General features: G+C 56.5%; 1 protein-coding gene across 5 annotated transcripts; it reads right to left on the bottom strand.

The window, feature by feature from the left end:
* Window positions 1–1,059: 1,059 nt before the first annotated feature.
* LOC123927411 (Fc receptor-like protein 2) lies at window positions 1,060–13,130 on the bottom strand. Of its 5 annotated transcripts, none has more exons than XM_045981948.1 (8): window positions 13,005–13,130; window positions 12,030–12,050; window positions 9,445–9,708; window positions 8,712–9,239; window positions 7,266–7,553; window positions 6,690–6,968; window positions 3,640–3,960; window positions 1,060–2,466 (listed from the first exon to the last, which is right to left on the bottom strand). In XM_045981948.1, exons 1-8 carry the CDS (start codon window positions 13,033–13,035, stop codon window positions 2,444–2,446), a joined length of 1,755 nt encoding a protein of 584 aa, XP_045837904.1. In that variant the 5' UTR covers window positions 13,036–13,130; the 3' UTR covers window positions 1,060–2,443. The 5 variants fall into 5 exon arrangements, with proteins under 5 accessions (XP_045837904.1, XP_045837905.1, XP_045837907.1 ...); XM_045981949.1 differs by having other exon boundaries at window positions 6,690–6,962; XM_045981951.1 differs by having other exon boundaries at window positions 8,958–9,239.
* Window positions 13,131–14,388: the final 1,258 nt, after the last annotated feature.

Below are 14,388 nucleotides of genomic sequence, written 5' to 3'. Positions count from 1 at the left end.
AGGAGGCCATCGCATGGAGTTCAGCAGGGAATTAAGGTACACCACGGGCAAGGAGAGTTGCGAGAACTGATCACTATCAGAGCGTCTGCTAAAGTAATTCACCGTATTAAGTTAAAGGGTAACAGAAAGATATTTTAAAAATTCAACATCTACTTCGGATTAAACAGTAAATAAAATTCTTACTAATTTCGGGCAGAAGGTAATTTCTTGATGTTATAAGTGTGTATATCCTAAATTAAAAGCCAGCCCCACGGCTGATGGTGAAACTCACACAGCACAGCGGTTCCATTTGGGAACAAGCAAGGACTCCTCGTATCCTCACGGTACTTAATGTTGTTCTGGAAAGCCTAGACAGTGCTTCCGGGGAGAGAGGGAGACACGTGCCCAGCGTAAGCAGAAGGAAGCAGGAGTGTCCCCTCTGCCGACGGGACAGCACCCCCGGAGACTGGAGAAGAGTAAATGGCAGTGTCAGCGATGACAAGAGAATTCTGTGCGAGCCAGGTCCACCGCCAGCTGGTAAAACCCAGTAATTCACGACATATTAAATACACATCTGGGGGTATCTGGGTGGCTCAGCCTGTTAAACGTCTGACTCTTATTTCAGGTCAGGTCACGGTCTCAGGGCTGTGGGATCCAGCCCCGCGTCCGGCTCTGCATTCAGCCAGAAATTTGCTTGAGATTCTGTCTCTCCCTCTCTCTCTCTCTGTCCCTCCCATTGCTCATGCTCTCTCTCTCTCTCTCTCTCTCTCAAATAAATAAATGTCTTTTTTAAAAATAAAACAAACATCTCTCAAATATGATAGGATAAAAATTCTAGATAATGTCGAAAAAGTTTTAAAAGTAGTTTAAAAAGTAGTTTAAAAAGTCGAAAAAGAATATTGACAAGAAATGGTTTACGCCTCTGCCTTCGGCTCAGGTCATGATCTCAGGGTCCTGGGATCGAGCCCCGCATCGGGCTCTCCGCTCAGTGAGGAGCCTGTTTCTCCCTCTCTCTCTGCCTGCCTCTCTGACTACTTGTGACCTCTCTCTCTCTGTCAAATAAATTTAAAAAAAAAAAAAAGTTAAAAAAATGGACTCTATGGACAGATCTAAACAACGCTGTCACATAGCTTGGCCTTTGGCTGGAAGCTTCCTCTGTAAAAATGCCAAATCCTCCGAAGGTGACTTCTTATTTCAACACAAACCTAATGCAATCACGGTGAACATACCAATATACCTTCTGAAGCTTTACTAACACTGTAAGGAACTAACACGCCGAATCCAGCCCATAATATGGGCTCAGTAAATTACTTATCGGCATAGAGACCTAGTCTGGAATATATGTACTTTATGCCCAGTATTCTCCTCCACACATCCACCCAGATTCGAAACTTGGTTACTCATTTCTAAAAACAACCAGCCACTCAAATAGGTGTTGAGACTCGGACATTAGCAAAGTTGAGGGGCTGGTAGGACCTGTCCCCACCTGGAGCATGTGGTTTCTTCCTACCTTCACTCTGCACACCCAAACCTAACCGCGATCAAGGTACACAGCAGAACCAAGGGTATTTTCGAATCGGGATTGACCTTCTTGAGAGGGAGGTCTCAGTTTAAAACCTGTGTGCACGAACACACACGCACACGCACGTGTACAAAATGTCTGTTAACACGGCAATGTTAAATTCAGTAAGCGGCATAGTGATATGTAGTTTACAGTACAATAAACTCAGCAGTGTACGTCACTCAAATATAGTCGTATATTCATAAAAATGCTTTAGAAGAATCAGCATATTAACAGCAGTTGCTTCCAAATATTAGCATCCTGCTGATTTTTCTTTTCTTTTTTTGGTCACTGTGTCTTATATTTGTAACTTGAGAAAGTGTTTCAAGAAGAAAACTTTTAAAAGCTAGTTTCTTCCCAGGACGCTTAGAATGGAAAGGATGGGGCGCCTGGGTGGCTCAGTCGGTTGAGTGTCTGACTCTTGATTTTGGCTCAGGTCATGATCTCAGGGTCGTGAGAGCGAGCCCTGTGTCAGGCTCCTTGGTCAGCACGGAATCTGCTTGAGAGTCTCTCCCTTTACCGCATCCCTTCCCCGACTTGCTCTTTCTCTCTAAAATAAATAAATCTTAAAAAAAAAAAGAATGGAAAGAAAAGTCCCGCATTTCTAGCAGATATAGGGCCTGTCTCCATTCATTCCTTGTTTGTTCTGTCCTCGGGAGCCGCCATGTCTCTCCAAGGAGACTGGGACCCCCAAAGATCTTTGGGAAGATGCTGGAAAACCTGGGGTCTGGGCCAGGGTGTTACCAAGTTTGGTTCCTCTGGGAGCTGGGTGTGGCCTCGAATGTAGGTGGGGTGGAGTACCTACTGAGGAGTCCTGCTGAGCAGCTTTGGGGGCCACTGGTGAAGGGTTCCGATTCGTCCAGCGCTGAGAGTCCCAAAGGGAAAAAAAAAACCTGCCAGTCTTCAAGAAAAATGAGGCGAGAATGCTGCAGAGAAAAGTAAAAAGGTGGTAAGGAGGGGATGACCCGAGAAGGGGTTGTCCAGACCGGTCGGGGCTCTTCCCCGAGAAGTGAGGCCCAGAGGAAAGCAGAAGGCCAGCCTGAGCCCCAGACCCAACCTCCAGGAAAGACCGTCCCAAATATGCAGTCTGGACATGCCCGGGACTCCTTCCAGAAGGAAGGTCTACATGAGGGGTGAGAGTTTGGTGGGTCCTCGTGCTGGACAAGGCGTCGTCCCACTTCTCGGAGAGATGGCAAGTGTCAGAGAAGTTTGCTACATGTATGGCTGCTGAGTGGGGGAGGGGCATGCCTGAAGCCCCACACAGCTGACCCCAAATCCTGGATCCGTCCCATGCCCAATGCTGATGCCATGTCCTTGAAGGAGCCACAGGCCTTCACAGGCTCCTGCACTGGGGTCAGTCCAGTGCTCCTGAAGACCTTCTCTCCACAGGGCTCCCTGCTCCCCGACTCCTGGCCCGAGGGGTTGGGGTGCTCCAGCAGAGTGGGGCTTGACACGGGGCGAGTGGTCCACCAGCCCCCACCTAGTCACAAGCTCCGTGGAGGTTTTGGGGCTCAGTGCCCAGCTTTCTTTAACCTTAGGGAGCTCGGTCCTTGACAGCTGGTGGCCTGGTTTCCTTGATGGCCCTAGAGTCTTTCCGACTCCCCTCCCGCCTCCCCGGGCCCGTGTCCCATCGGAACCCCGGGTCGGAAACAGCACCCGGACCCGCCCCAGCTGGCATGCCTCCGACTCCGGGATTGATCTGATGAGCAGAGTTGTTTCAGGGAGATGCCTCCGAGCCGGTGATGGGATCACAGAGCACTATCAGCCGTGTGCCGGGGCTAGAGTCACTCGTATGCTGACATTCTGGGGCCTCACAGCCCTGTCCCTAGTATTGTGCCCTGACTCACAGCCATGAGACATCCGCGTTCGGTCTTGAGACGGCAGATATGGGCCAGTAACAGGACACACGGGAGAGCCCCGTATGACCCTGACTAGCCTCATATACAGCCTGACCTCTGTCCCATGAGAGCAGGTGGGTGGCCGTGAAGGAGGGGCAGCTGCGGGGGACAGCAGGGTGGCCCGGAGCTGGCCGCGGAGAGCAGAGAGAAGCTCTCAGGCCCGGATGGCCCATCCCCAGCCCAGGCCCCGGCCTCACGCACCTTCACACACGGCCCCCGCGTCCTCGCTGTGGTCGCAGTCGAAGGTCTCCACCTGCTCACACTCAGCCAGGGCCTCCTCACTCCCCGAGCACAGGGCCGCTTGAACGAGCACCGGCTGGTCCTCCTCTGCCAACGGCGGGTACAGCACGCCTGCGGGGGTGTGCTTGGCCACTCCACAGCCCAGCTCCCGGCACAGCACGGCCACGTCTGCCAGGTCCCAGCCGTCGTCACACACGGTGCCCCAGCGACCGTCCCGCTTCATCTCCACCCGTCCTTCGCAGCGGTGGGCGCCGTTCACCAAGCGGACTTTGGGCGGAGGCTCTGCAAACCCGGGGTCGGAGCACACTCAGAAATGTGGGAGGCAAACGGGGGAGGCTGTTTGGGGGGGGGAGACGGCTTGCTGACATAGGGAATGCATCTTCCAAGGGCAGCCCCCACCTGAAGACCCCTGGGAAGAGCACTCTGAGCATTCTGAAGACGGCGGAAGGTAGGGACACAGGGATTTGTGCTTTGATTCTTCGGAGCTCAGAAGGTCTTGGAAAACAGAGAGAAGGTTGGAAAAACAGAGAGAAAGCTAGAACTAGGTCTTCCCTACAGATGGGGCCTGGGGACGCCGGTATCCCGGTGGCCTGAGCTGCCCCATTTCTTCTGAGAGCAGCTTCATGCCCCGTGGGTGTCCTCACGCACCCCAAGCCTGGTCCTTCTGCAGCGGGGGGCGAACAGGCCACAAGGTTAACCCGCACTCTGCCCATTTATTTGTTTGTTTTTCCAAACTGGAGCGATCTGTAAGGAGGCCTTTTCTGGAGGGTTTGCAGCAGAGAAGAAGGATGGAGCCCAGAGCCGTCAGGGACCAGCCTCCCTTCTGAGGACAGAAATGACGGAGAGACACAACAGAAGGAGGGGAGGCGAAGGATGGGACCCTAGGAGCCAGCCGCGCACTAAGCCACATCCAGTCCACACTCTCTTGCCTGCGGCCCTTGTGTTTTCTGGTCCAAGCCCGTTTGTATGGCATCTCTATCCTTTGCAACCAAAGTGCCCCATCTGACATGGTCAGTTACCAAACTCACAGGGGAGGCCCTGCAGAAACAGTAAGCCTGGGAGAATTACAGGTACCACGAGAACGTGATTCTCAGAGACTCACAGACTGAAAAGACAGAGCGTATGTAAGGCACCGTGAAGATGGACAACATAACAACAGGCTTCATCAAATAGAAAAATAAACAGCAAACTTTGTATATCCCAAACAGAAAATTCACATTCCTCTCAAATTCCACAGAGAGGAGCTCCTGAGTGGTTCGGTCGGGTAAGCATCTGACTCTTTGCTTCGGCTCAGGTCATGGTCTTGGAGTGATGGATGGGATCGAAACCTGCGCCGGACACTGTGCTCAGTAGGAATCTGCCTGAGGGTTCACTCTCTCCCTCTGTCCCTCCCCCTCCTTGCTCTGTCTCTCAAATAAATAAATGCATCAATAAAATAAAGTCAAATTCCGTATATAACATCCACAGTAATGACAATTGTGTGTTAAGCCGTGAAGACATTCTTAGTTCCCCAAAGTCAATGTCTTGCAACCCCTGTTGTTCAATCAAGTTTAACCACAAGGAAAAGAAGAAATCTGTTGAGAAATTAATGAGCTAAAGGGTAAAAATGAAATCTATTCGTAGCTGTAAGTCCCCAGTTATAAGGGAAATGAAAACCCATATTCCATGTACTTTAGAAATTAAACCCATGAGAACGTCAGACATCAAACTTGCAAGGGGTGACGAAAGAAGTACTTGGAAGAAACGTGTTTTAGATGCATTTACGACCTGCAAATAAGCATTTACTTGAGAAGTTAACGAAGAAGCAACATGAAATAAGCCTAAAGCCCAAAGGAGGACGACATGTGGAAGGCGGGGGAGCAGGTGAACCAGAGCTAAAGGAACTGGAAAACCAGAACCCAAGTAGATCTGAGTCACAGAAGTGCCCCCGAGTCTTGAAAAAGAGCCATTACATAGACCCTCGAGGGCCGGTCCCATCGGGAAGGAAGGAGCGCAAATGTTACTGGAAGCAAGGAGACGCGTTCCCACCAGCCTGGAGGCAGTCTGAAAAGCGGGTGAGAGGACCGGCCGACGCCATGTGACGAATTTGAAGATCTAGACAAACCACCAACTCGTGGGTGGTGAATGGTGAAACCACCCAGATTATTTTAACGAAGGGTAGAAAACTGGGAAAGACTCGTAGGAGAGCACATCTGACGTGAGGGTCGAGATCTCCCAGGCTCGGGAAGTCCCTGCCACTGGTTCCAGACTCGACTCCAGCGGCAGGTGAGTCCGACACGAAACAGTTGAAAACAAAACTGCCACAGAGCACGGCGACCACGCAGAGCTTCTGAAATCACGCCTCTGTGGCTAACCTCTCCCTGATGCCGAAACCAGACAGTCAGGTCACTTCTGCCCACGAGGACCCGGTGACTAAGAAGGGCTCGGCAGGAACCCGATGACTTCCCAGAGCAGGACCGCAGCCGTGCAGGTCTCCACAGCGATGCGTTAGAGGGGACACGTCCCGTGACCACCGCTGTGCTTCCTGACCCTGGCCTCCAGCTCCCCCTGGGCGCCCAGTGGCCAAGCGACCTGGGAAAGGTACCGGATCTAAAGCCCATTTCCTCGTCAGTGAATCGAGCATCATTACGGAGACTGAGTGACATAAGCCTGCTAAAGGTTTGGATCCCGGAGTCTGTTTGTTCACGGTTTTTCCACGGTTTCCTGAGTACTGAAGAGGCGAGTTGAACCTCCCGCTCACCGTGGGCTGTGTGCGTGCAGGGCTCCCCTGTCCCCCGCGTGCCCCGCGTTCCCCGAGACCAGTGCAGCCGGTCCAGCACAGAGCCCTGCAGACGGGGACTAGCCCCGCTCCCACGGGAGCATCAGGCCCGGGTTGGGGTGAGGACGGTTATGTCCCGTCCAGAGCAGAGCCCAAGAGCTGAAGCCCAGTTTCCCGACCACAGGATCCTCCAGCAGAAAGGACGCTTGGCATCACCACCCCTGGTCCTCTAGGACACAGAGACAAGTCCTACCTGTGACGCTGAGGGTCACCACCTCGCTGCGCTGGGCCCCCAGGCCGTTGTCGGCCTCACAGGCATAGTTTCCAGAATGTTCTGCAGTCAGAGAGAGTTTGAAGGACACTCCTCTTCCAGAGGGGGCCGAGGTGCTCCCCAGGATGACGTCCTCATGGTAAAACCGGTACAGGATCCGGGGAGAACTGCTCTGGGCCTCACAGCGAAACTCCACCACGTCCCCCACCACGGCTCGGGTCCTGGGTGCCCTGAGGGTGAGGACAGGGCGGGACGCTGGGGCTGAGGGAGACAGGGGGCCACTGTCAGAGAGGGTCTCTACTGCTGCACAGACTTACAGCCCACTCTGTCCTCGTCCCAAGTCCTCAAAGGGTCCCTCCAGCCCATGAGGGACGCCTCTTGTCCCTTTGTCCCCCTCCTGTAGCTCGTCGGCCACGGCTCCACCACCACACAGATACCCGCCATGTTCAGGTGGTTTCTTAACCTCCTCACGGCCTGTCCCTCGTCATCCTTGGCACAGCGTCGCTGCCACAGAAGGAGACTGCTCAGTCCCTGGCTCATTAGGAGAGCGCCACTCACCTGTGACGGTGACGTTCAGGGCCCCGCTGCGGGCGAGGCCGTGGCCGTTGTCCGCTGTGCAGTAGTACCGCCCCGTGTGACTCCCCACGGCAGCAGGGATCTCCAGCTCTGCTCTCCGGGAACGCTGACGCGTGCTCCCCAGACGCTCCCCCGTGTCCTCTCTGTGCCAGGAGAACGTGGTGTCCCCTGTGCCTTCAGCCACAGAGCAGACGAGGACCAGACGCTCCCCTGCAAGCACGTGGCCCCCCTGGGGCTGGGTCTCCAGGAGCACGGCAGACACTGGGACACCTGCGTGAGCACGAGAGGACAGGTGAGGGCAGGTGAGGGCCCCGGGGGATGTGGTGTCCGCTGCTGGGCACCCAGGCAGGTGGTATTGCAGAAGCCAAGTGCAGGCCGAGGAGCGTTTGGTGAGGAGGGAGCACGCTGAGGCCCCTGCGGCAGGGCCCCTGAGACCCCACACCCTGAACTGGCCTCTCTCTTCCTTCACACTCACCAGCCCTTGAGAATGACAGGCCCATAGTGACCTTGCTTCTCCCTCATTCCCAAGGCACCGGGAGGGTGGGAGAGGGGGACAGTGGGACAGGGGGACGGCGGGAGAGGGGGACGGCAGCACAGCGGGACAGAGGGACAGGGAGACGGCAGGACCGGGGGATGGCAAGACAGTGGGAGAGGGAGACAGCGGGACAGGGGATGGCAGGACTGGGGGATGGAGGGACAGTGGGACAGAGGGAGGGGGGGATCATGGGACGGGGGACGGCGGGAGAGGGGGACAGCGGGAGAGGGGGTCAACGGGAGAGGGGGTCAACGGGAGAGGGGAACAGTGGGAGAGGGGACGGCAGGAGGAGCACGGGCTCGCTCTGCCGCTTATTCATCGCATGATCTCAGCGGGTCAGTGCATCTGTCCGACCCCGCGTTTCCTCCAAGATGCAGTGTGGAGCCCCGTCCCAGCCTGACAGAGCTCTGCTGCTGATGAAGGGAGAGGACCGTCCTGCGGCTGTCTCAGGTCCGGCACCCGGCAGCCGTCGGCAGCATGGCTGTCCCCTGCACGGCGTGGGGCAGGGGCGGACACCGGCACGGTGTGCCTGGGCTCCTGTTCCAGCTGGGTTACCCCGGGCAGGTCACTTGGCTGCTCTGTGCTTTCAGTCGCCTGGTGTGTGACCTGGGGACGTTGATGCAGCACATGACAGAGCCCCAGGGCTCCGCGGGGCCCCAGACCTGCTCAGAGCAAGGCCTGTGCTTGGAAAACTTCCTGCAAGTCGTCCCTGTCCTGGGGTTCCTGGAGCCGAGCACAGCAGCCCGTTCAGGCCTGGCATTCGGGAAGTGCTTTTAAGGGCTGGGGGCTCTTCCTGCCACTGCGGCCGTCATCCCCCCGCCCCCTGGGATCTCTCAGGGCTGGGTGTTCCCGGCTGGGGCAGCTCCCTGCAAACAGACACCACCATTATTTACCTCTTGTTCTTGGAGCGCAACACAAGGTGCTCCAGGAGAGCTCACGATGGTCGCTTTGCGGACCGGGAGAGCAGAGCCAGGGAGACTGGGCCCCGTGGCCACTGACAGCAGAGTCCAGGGGAGTCCCTGAGGCCCCGTACCCACCACGCCCGCAGGGACAGCGGAGGCCCAGCGGGGGTCTGCCGGGAGCCCTGCTCCTCTCCCTGCCACCCAGGACCCCGCCTGCAGCCCCACCCCTGGGCTCACTCTGCACAAGCACGTGGGACCGAGGACTCGGCTTCAAGACGCTGTGGGACGCCGTGGCCACCTCACACCAGTAGTATCCCGAGTCCTCCTTCCATACGGCCGAGATCTGAAACTCTGATGAGTTTCCGTCCGATCTCAGGGTGTGGTCATCCCTGAAGAAGGAGTAGCGAAGCTGCGTCCCCGACCTGTCCCTGGGGAGCTGAGTGTCACAGGACAGGGTCACTGAGCTCCCCTCGGTGGGCTGCGAGGGCCTGACGGTCAGCGTGGGAGCCGGAAACAGCTCTGGAGGGAGAGACGGAACAGAGCAGCTGTCGCGGAGGCTGCAGGTCCTGCCAGGAGGTGCCCTGTCCACTCAGCCCCACCGAACAGGACACACAGACACGGACCCAAGGTCACACGGCCACCACCGCCGTTCCCTCCCTGGGTAGTGTCCCCTGCCCCGCCCCCTGGCTCCCCCCTCACAGGCTCTAGAACAGCGAAGCCTCACCTTGGACAGTGAGCCATACAGAGCTCGTTCTCTCTGTCGTAAATCTATAGAAGACCAGCTGGTGGACCTCACAGGGGTAGGAGCCGCTGTCACTGGGGCTTGCCTTTGGGATGGTGTAGCCTGAGGGGTGGTAGTGAGTGGCCAGCAGAGACTCATCCTTGTAGTACATCACTTTCCCTATCATGCCGCTGCTTACCGCGGAGCACCGCACCACCACCTCGTCCCCTTCGTAGACATCGTGGGGCATGTCGATGCTCAGCTGGTCTGCAAAGACGCCAGACACCTGCAGGGCCAGCCCCACCCCCGCCCTGGCCCCACACCCTGACTCCCGCTCGCGTGGGGGAAGGGCGATGCACACACACGCACACACAGCCCGGATCCCTTGGAGCCCTTCCTGACATCGTGTGTCTCCCATGATCCTGCTAGTGTTGTGTCTAAAAGTTTCAATCCCATTTCTGGACCAAATACTGATTTTTAAACAGTAGTTATATCTCTGTATCCACTCAAGGTGACCTCCTGTCCCCGTGACAGTCAGGATCAACTTTGTCTGCATCTCCCCTTCCTTGGAGGCTCAGCCCAGTGGGTACGATTCAAAAACCTTCCTATCGTCTTCTCCCTGATGAAACAGTCCATCCGTTGGGACACTAGCCCCGGGGCTGGAGTGTCGCTCTCTGGAATGAGCCCTTCCCGAATGCCTTTTCCAGAAGCTTCTGGGAATCCTTAGCTGGACGGCCCCTGTAAGAAGGGGAGGGCTTCTCTGCTTGCTCAGGTCTGTGCCTCCCCTTGGAGGACAGTGGCCCCCAGAGCTCAGGGCAGCTTGGTGTTTGCCTCTGCCCCAGCACGGGGAGGAAGCCGGTAGGGGGAGGGGCTGGAAGTCGGAGCTGGAAGTTCATGCAGAGGAAAGGGCCAGCCCTGTACGCTGTGACCCAGCCTTGCAGCCGCGGGCTCTAGGGGGAAATATTTCAGCCGACCACTGAGCTAGAAATTCAATTTATATACTTATAAATCAATTTGTATTTGTTCAAGTATCAATTTAGAACCGTACTCCTTGGGCTGGATTGCAGACCCGTTTGCCATTCTGATAAAAAGTCTAATCCCAGGGCTGACCTTGGCCTATGCGTCCCCGTCGGTGTAGAGAGGGGCAGAGCTGGACATGGAGGAAGGGGCCGGAGACAGAAAGGAGGCCGGGACTGGGTGTTTGGTCTGCGGGCTCTGCCCCGTCTGCGGCTGTGAGTTTACGGGAGAGGGACGGCGTCCTGGCTCTCAGGGAGCTGCCTCAGAAGGCAGACCACCCTCGCGGGGGCCCTGGGTCCAATCCCCCAAGTGGGACAAGTGGGACCCGTGAGGAGAGGGACTCCCACATTCTGTGAGACGTTTTCTCGTCTTCTGCATTTTCTGTTCTCGCACAAATGTCGCATTGCTCGCAGCACTTCCCTCCAGGGATCCCTGCCTGTGAGACACGTTGGAGGTGCAGGCTCAGAAATTCTGTTCTTCAGAAGCTCAGAGACCATGCTCCCTCCAGACCGCTCGTCGCGTTGAGAGCCTCACCGCTGGACCAGGAGGCGGGCAGGGCAGTGGGTCAGAAATACTGACAAAAAGAGACACATCTTAAGCCCTCCTGGAGGCCAAAAGTCTTTTTCCTCCACATGGAGCTTGGGCACGTGTTCAGGGATGGTGACAGAGACGAAATCAGTCTGATTAAAGAGTGTTTGAGGAAGGAGGACTCGGGTGACCGAGCTGCTGGTGATGACGGAGCTGGAGACGGAGTCAGAGGGGCTCTGGAGCTTCCTGGGTCTGGAAATGGGATCCGGCTGACACTTGGGAGCGGGGCCTGGACCTGGACTTGTGACTGACAGGCCCACTCCCCAGAACCAGGCGCAGTCTGCATGCGCGCATCTCACCGGGTCCTACGAGGCTGAGCCAGAGAACGCTCTTGCTTAAAATCACCGCAGACGCGATACAGTTTATACAGTTTGTATCATCAAGTACAAAATCATCGGGTATGTAAGGATGCCCTCCACCTCCCCGCCTTGTAGGAGGGTGAACACGTCCTCCAAGGAGGAGTTACAGGGGAAAGTGTAACTTTGTCTAACAGTAGAAGACAAGTTAGGCGTGGTTCGTCTGCAGTCTGCGGGGACATTCAGGGGACGGCCGTGTCAGGCACAGCCTCTCCCTAGCATCCAGCTGCCTCTCTGTGGTCAGTGTGTCTCCCCCCATGGCCTCTGGTGCTGCTGGGGGTCCGGACCCAGGACACGTGCAGAATGTTTACTCAACCGTAACTGCGAACGGTTTGCTTGCCCTTCCCGGGCACCTTTCTTTGGGTCCTAGGGCTCAACAGCAAGGAGAAAGGAATCCACTGCCTTGACGGGATCTAGGGTGTAGCCCATGAGGCGGGCAGGTAGCAGCTCAGAGACGAAGGGACACCAGACCGCTCCTGCCCAGTGGGGTCCAGCCCCCCGCTCGCCCCACCCCAGTCCTGGCTCCCATCCCCGCAGCCCCAGCTGAGAGGCCGGCCTTGTGGTCCCTGCCTGGCCTGCAGAGTGAGCCTCCCAGAGACTGACGGGAGCAAAGAGAGGGTGACTCACCTGACTCGGGGTCCAGAGCAGCTGCAAGGGAAGAGGCAGACATCACTGCCCGGCCAGGGCCTGCAGGCTTTCTGAACACTCCGCCCCCTCCCCACCCGGCCTCTCTGCCCCCTTCCCATCCATGCCTTCTTCCCTCTGCCCCCACGTCTCACCCCTTCCGTTCTCCTCCCCTAGATCATCTACTCATTTTCCTTCTGCCTGGCTCATTTCCTTCCTTCCCTCACTCATAAACAACCTCCCCTGGAACCGAGAGCTCAAGACCCAAACGGTTCACAAACATGGTCCTCCCCGAGCGGTTATTGCACAGAAGTTTCACGCTGTCTCTGCTCCTCTTACAACTTCTCCTGTGAAGACTGACCCTGGCTGGAAACCGATCACCCGCCTGCTGGCGACACAAGGCCAGGAAGGGCCCGGGAGGCAACGAGGCGTCTGTTCACCTCCCGTGCGCGCTGTTTCCCGTCCTTCCCTATTCTTGACATTTGCACCCGTGTGCAAGGGTCAGATGTAACAGCAGAAGCCATGCGCTGCTCTATAGCTGGCGGGACTTAAAGCCACTCCACAGTGTAAGTGGAGGAAAGAAAGGCATCAGCCCCAGGCGTGGCGGCTGGTGTGGCGTGGGGCTGGGGCAGAGTAGGGTTTCAGTGGGCTGCAACTAGAATTTACCCTAACAAAACATTCTTCTCATGTCCTGTTAAGAAGTGTTGCAATTTTCCGAAAGATCAACGCGGAAATGGATGTTTTAAAGAGAGCGAAGGGCATGAGTCTTTGCAAAAGAGACGCAGAGTCCTTTGTCCTCCTGGGAACCTGCTCTGCTCAGTACTGACCTACGTGGTGCCTCCTGGTGCTCAGCTAGAAGCTGGCCCATCCCCACTCATCCCCTCCGAGACACAGGTGCTCAGGAGCAGGCTCTGCGATGCCCGGCACCGGCGCTTCTGCTGCGGCCGCACCCAAGCCCTGCTCCAGCATCCTACTCACCGAGGACCAGAAGCAGTGGCCACAGCAGCATGAGGCTGGAGGCAAGGCGCTATCCCAAGGACAGTGACGGGCGGCTCAGGGGCCACTCAGTCCTGGAGCACAGTCTCTCCCCATGGGCTGTGAAACCAGGATTAGGCCCTGTGGTTCAGCAGGGATTTTATAGAAAAATGAAAAGGGAAGTAGGGAAGCTCTCTGTGTGGCAGTCAGCATTGTCTCCCCCCTTCGCCCCACGGGTGCTGAGAACGTAAATGTTTTTCTTCACAGAGTTGCTCAGATGCGTGTTTTGATCGGAAATGTTCCTTAGAATATAAGGTGTCTTGACCCTATGGCTAAGGTCCTCCTAGGGAGCCAACCTCCCTCTCTCCCTCCCCCTTCCTGCTTTTCTTTCTTTCTCTTTTTCCCTTCATCTTTCTGTTTTTCATTTATTTTATCGTGTTCAGTTAGCCAGCACATAGTACGTCCTGAGTTTCCGATGCAGTGTTCAACAATTCATTAGTCGCAATTAACACCGAGTGCTCATCACCCCTGCCCTCCTTAACACCCACCACCCAGTTGCCCTCCCCCCCACAACTGCTTTCGGTTTTCGGAGACTGTTGATTGCCTTCTGCAGCTGCTGAGATCCCCATCACATGCTGGTCCCTCTCAAAGGGAACCCCCTGCGGGGCTCAGTGTGCGTGGCTTGCGGCACCGCTCCTCACACGGACACGGTTCCCAGCGTGCAAGGGTGCTGCTCTGCAGAGACCTGCCCAGACCAGAGAAGGAGACAGACAGGCCCTTGTGGGCAATGACAGTGGGACTGGATACTAGATGACGCTGTGTGTGGCCTGGGATTCAGGAGGAGGAGAACCCGCCCCACGGAGTCTCCCCTGCTGATGAGACGCCCCAGACAGATACGGGCACAACGGCAGGACTGCTCTGAGGGCGGTGCTGACCCGAAGCATTAGCTCTGAGCTCCTGGGGATGTGGTCCAAAGGGTCTTACCACACACCGGGCAGCCCAGAGCCGTCCCCTCACACTCCAGAGTTCAAGAACAAATTTTGGAAGAGAGCCCTGCCCTCATATCCGGCTGGGAATAGAATTCACCCTGGTGGTTAAAAGAAGGGACTTGAAAAAAAAAAAAAAAAAGAAGGGACTTGAATGAAGAGACAGCCTGCCACGCTGTGGACAGCCTTGAAGGCTTAAGGACACCCTGAGATCATGCTGGGATGCTGTCACAGCCTCCAGGGCTGAGGAAGCACCGGGAGGAACACCCCTGGAAAAGCCCAGTGAGACGGGGCCACTGGGTTGCCGGTGGGTCTGTGACAGGAAGGGACAAGGCTGTTGCCAGAGACGGGGCATGAAGGAGGCGGAAAGGCCTGACCTCACTCTTCCTGCGTCTGGGGCC

Source organism: Meles meles, chromosome 17, assembly GCF_922984935.1.
Source record: "Meles meles chromosome 17, mMelMel3.1 paternal haplotype, whole genome shotgun sequence".
Taxonomy (NCBI): domain Eukaryota; kingdom Metazoa; phylum Chordata; class Mammalia; order Carnivora; family Mustelidae; genus Meles; species Meles meles.
Note: the sequence above shows the minus strand (reverse complement) of the source record. Positions and strands in the feature narration are given on the sequence as shown.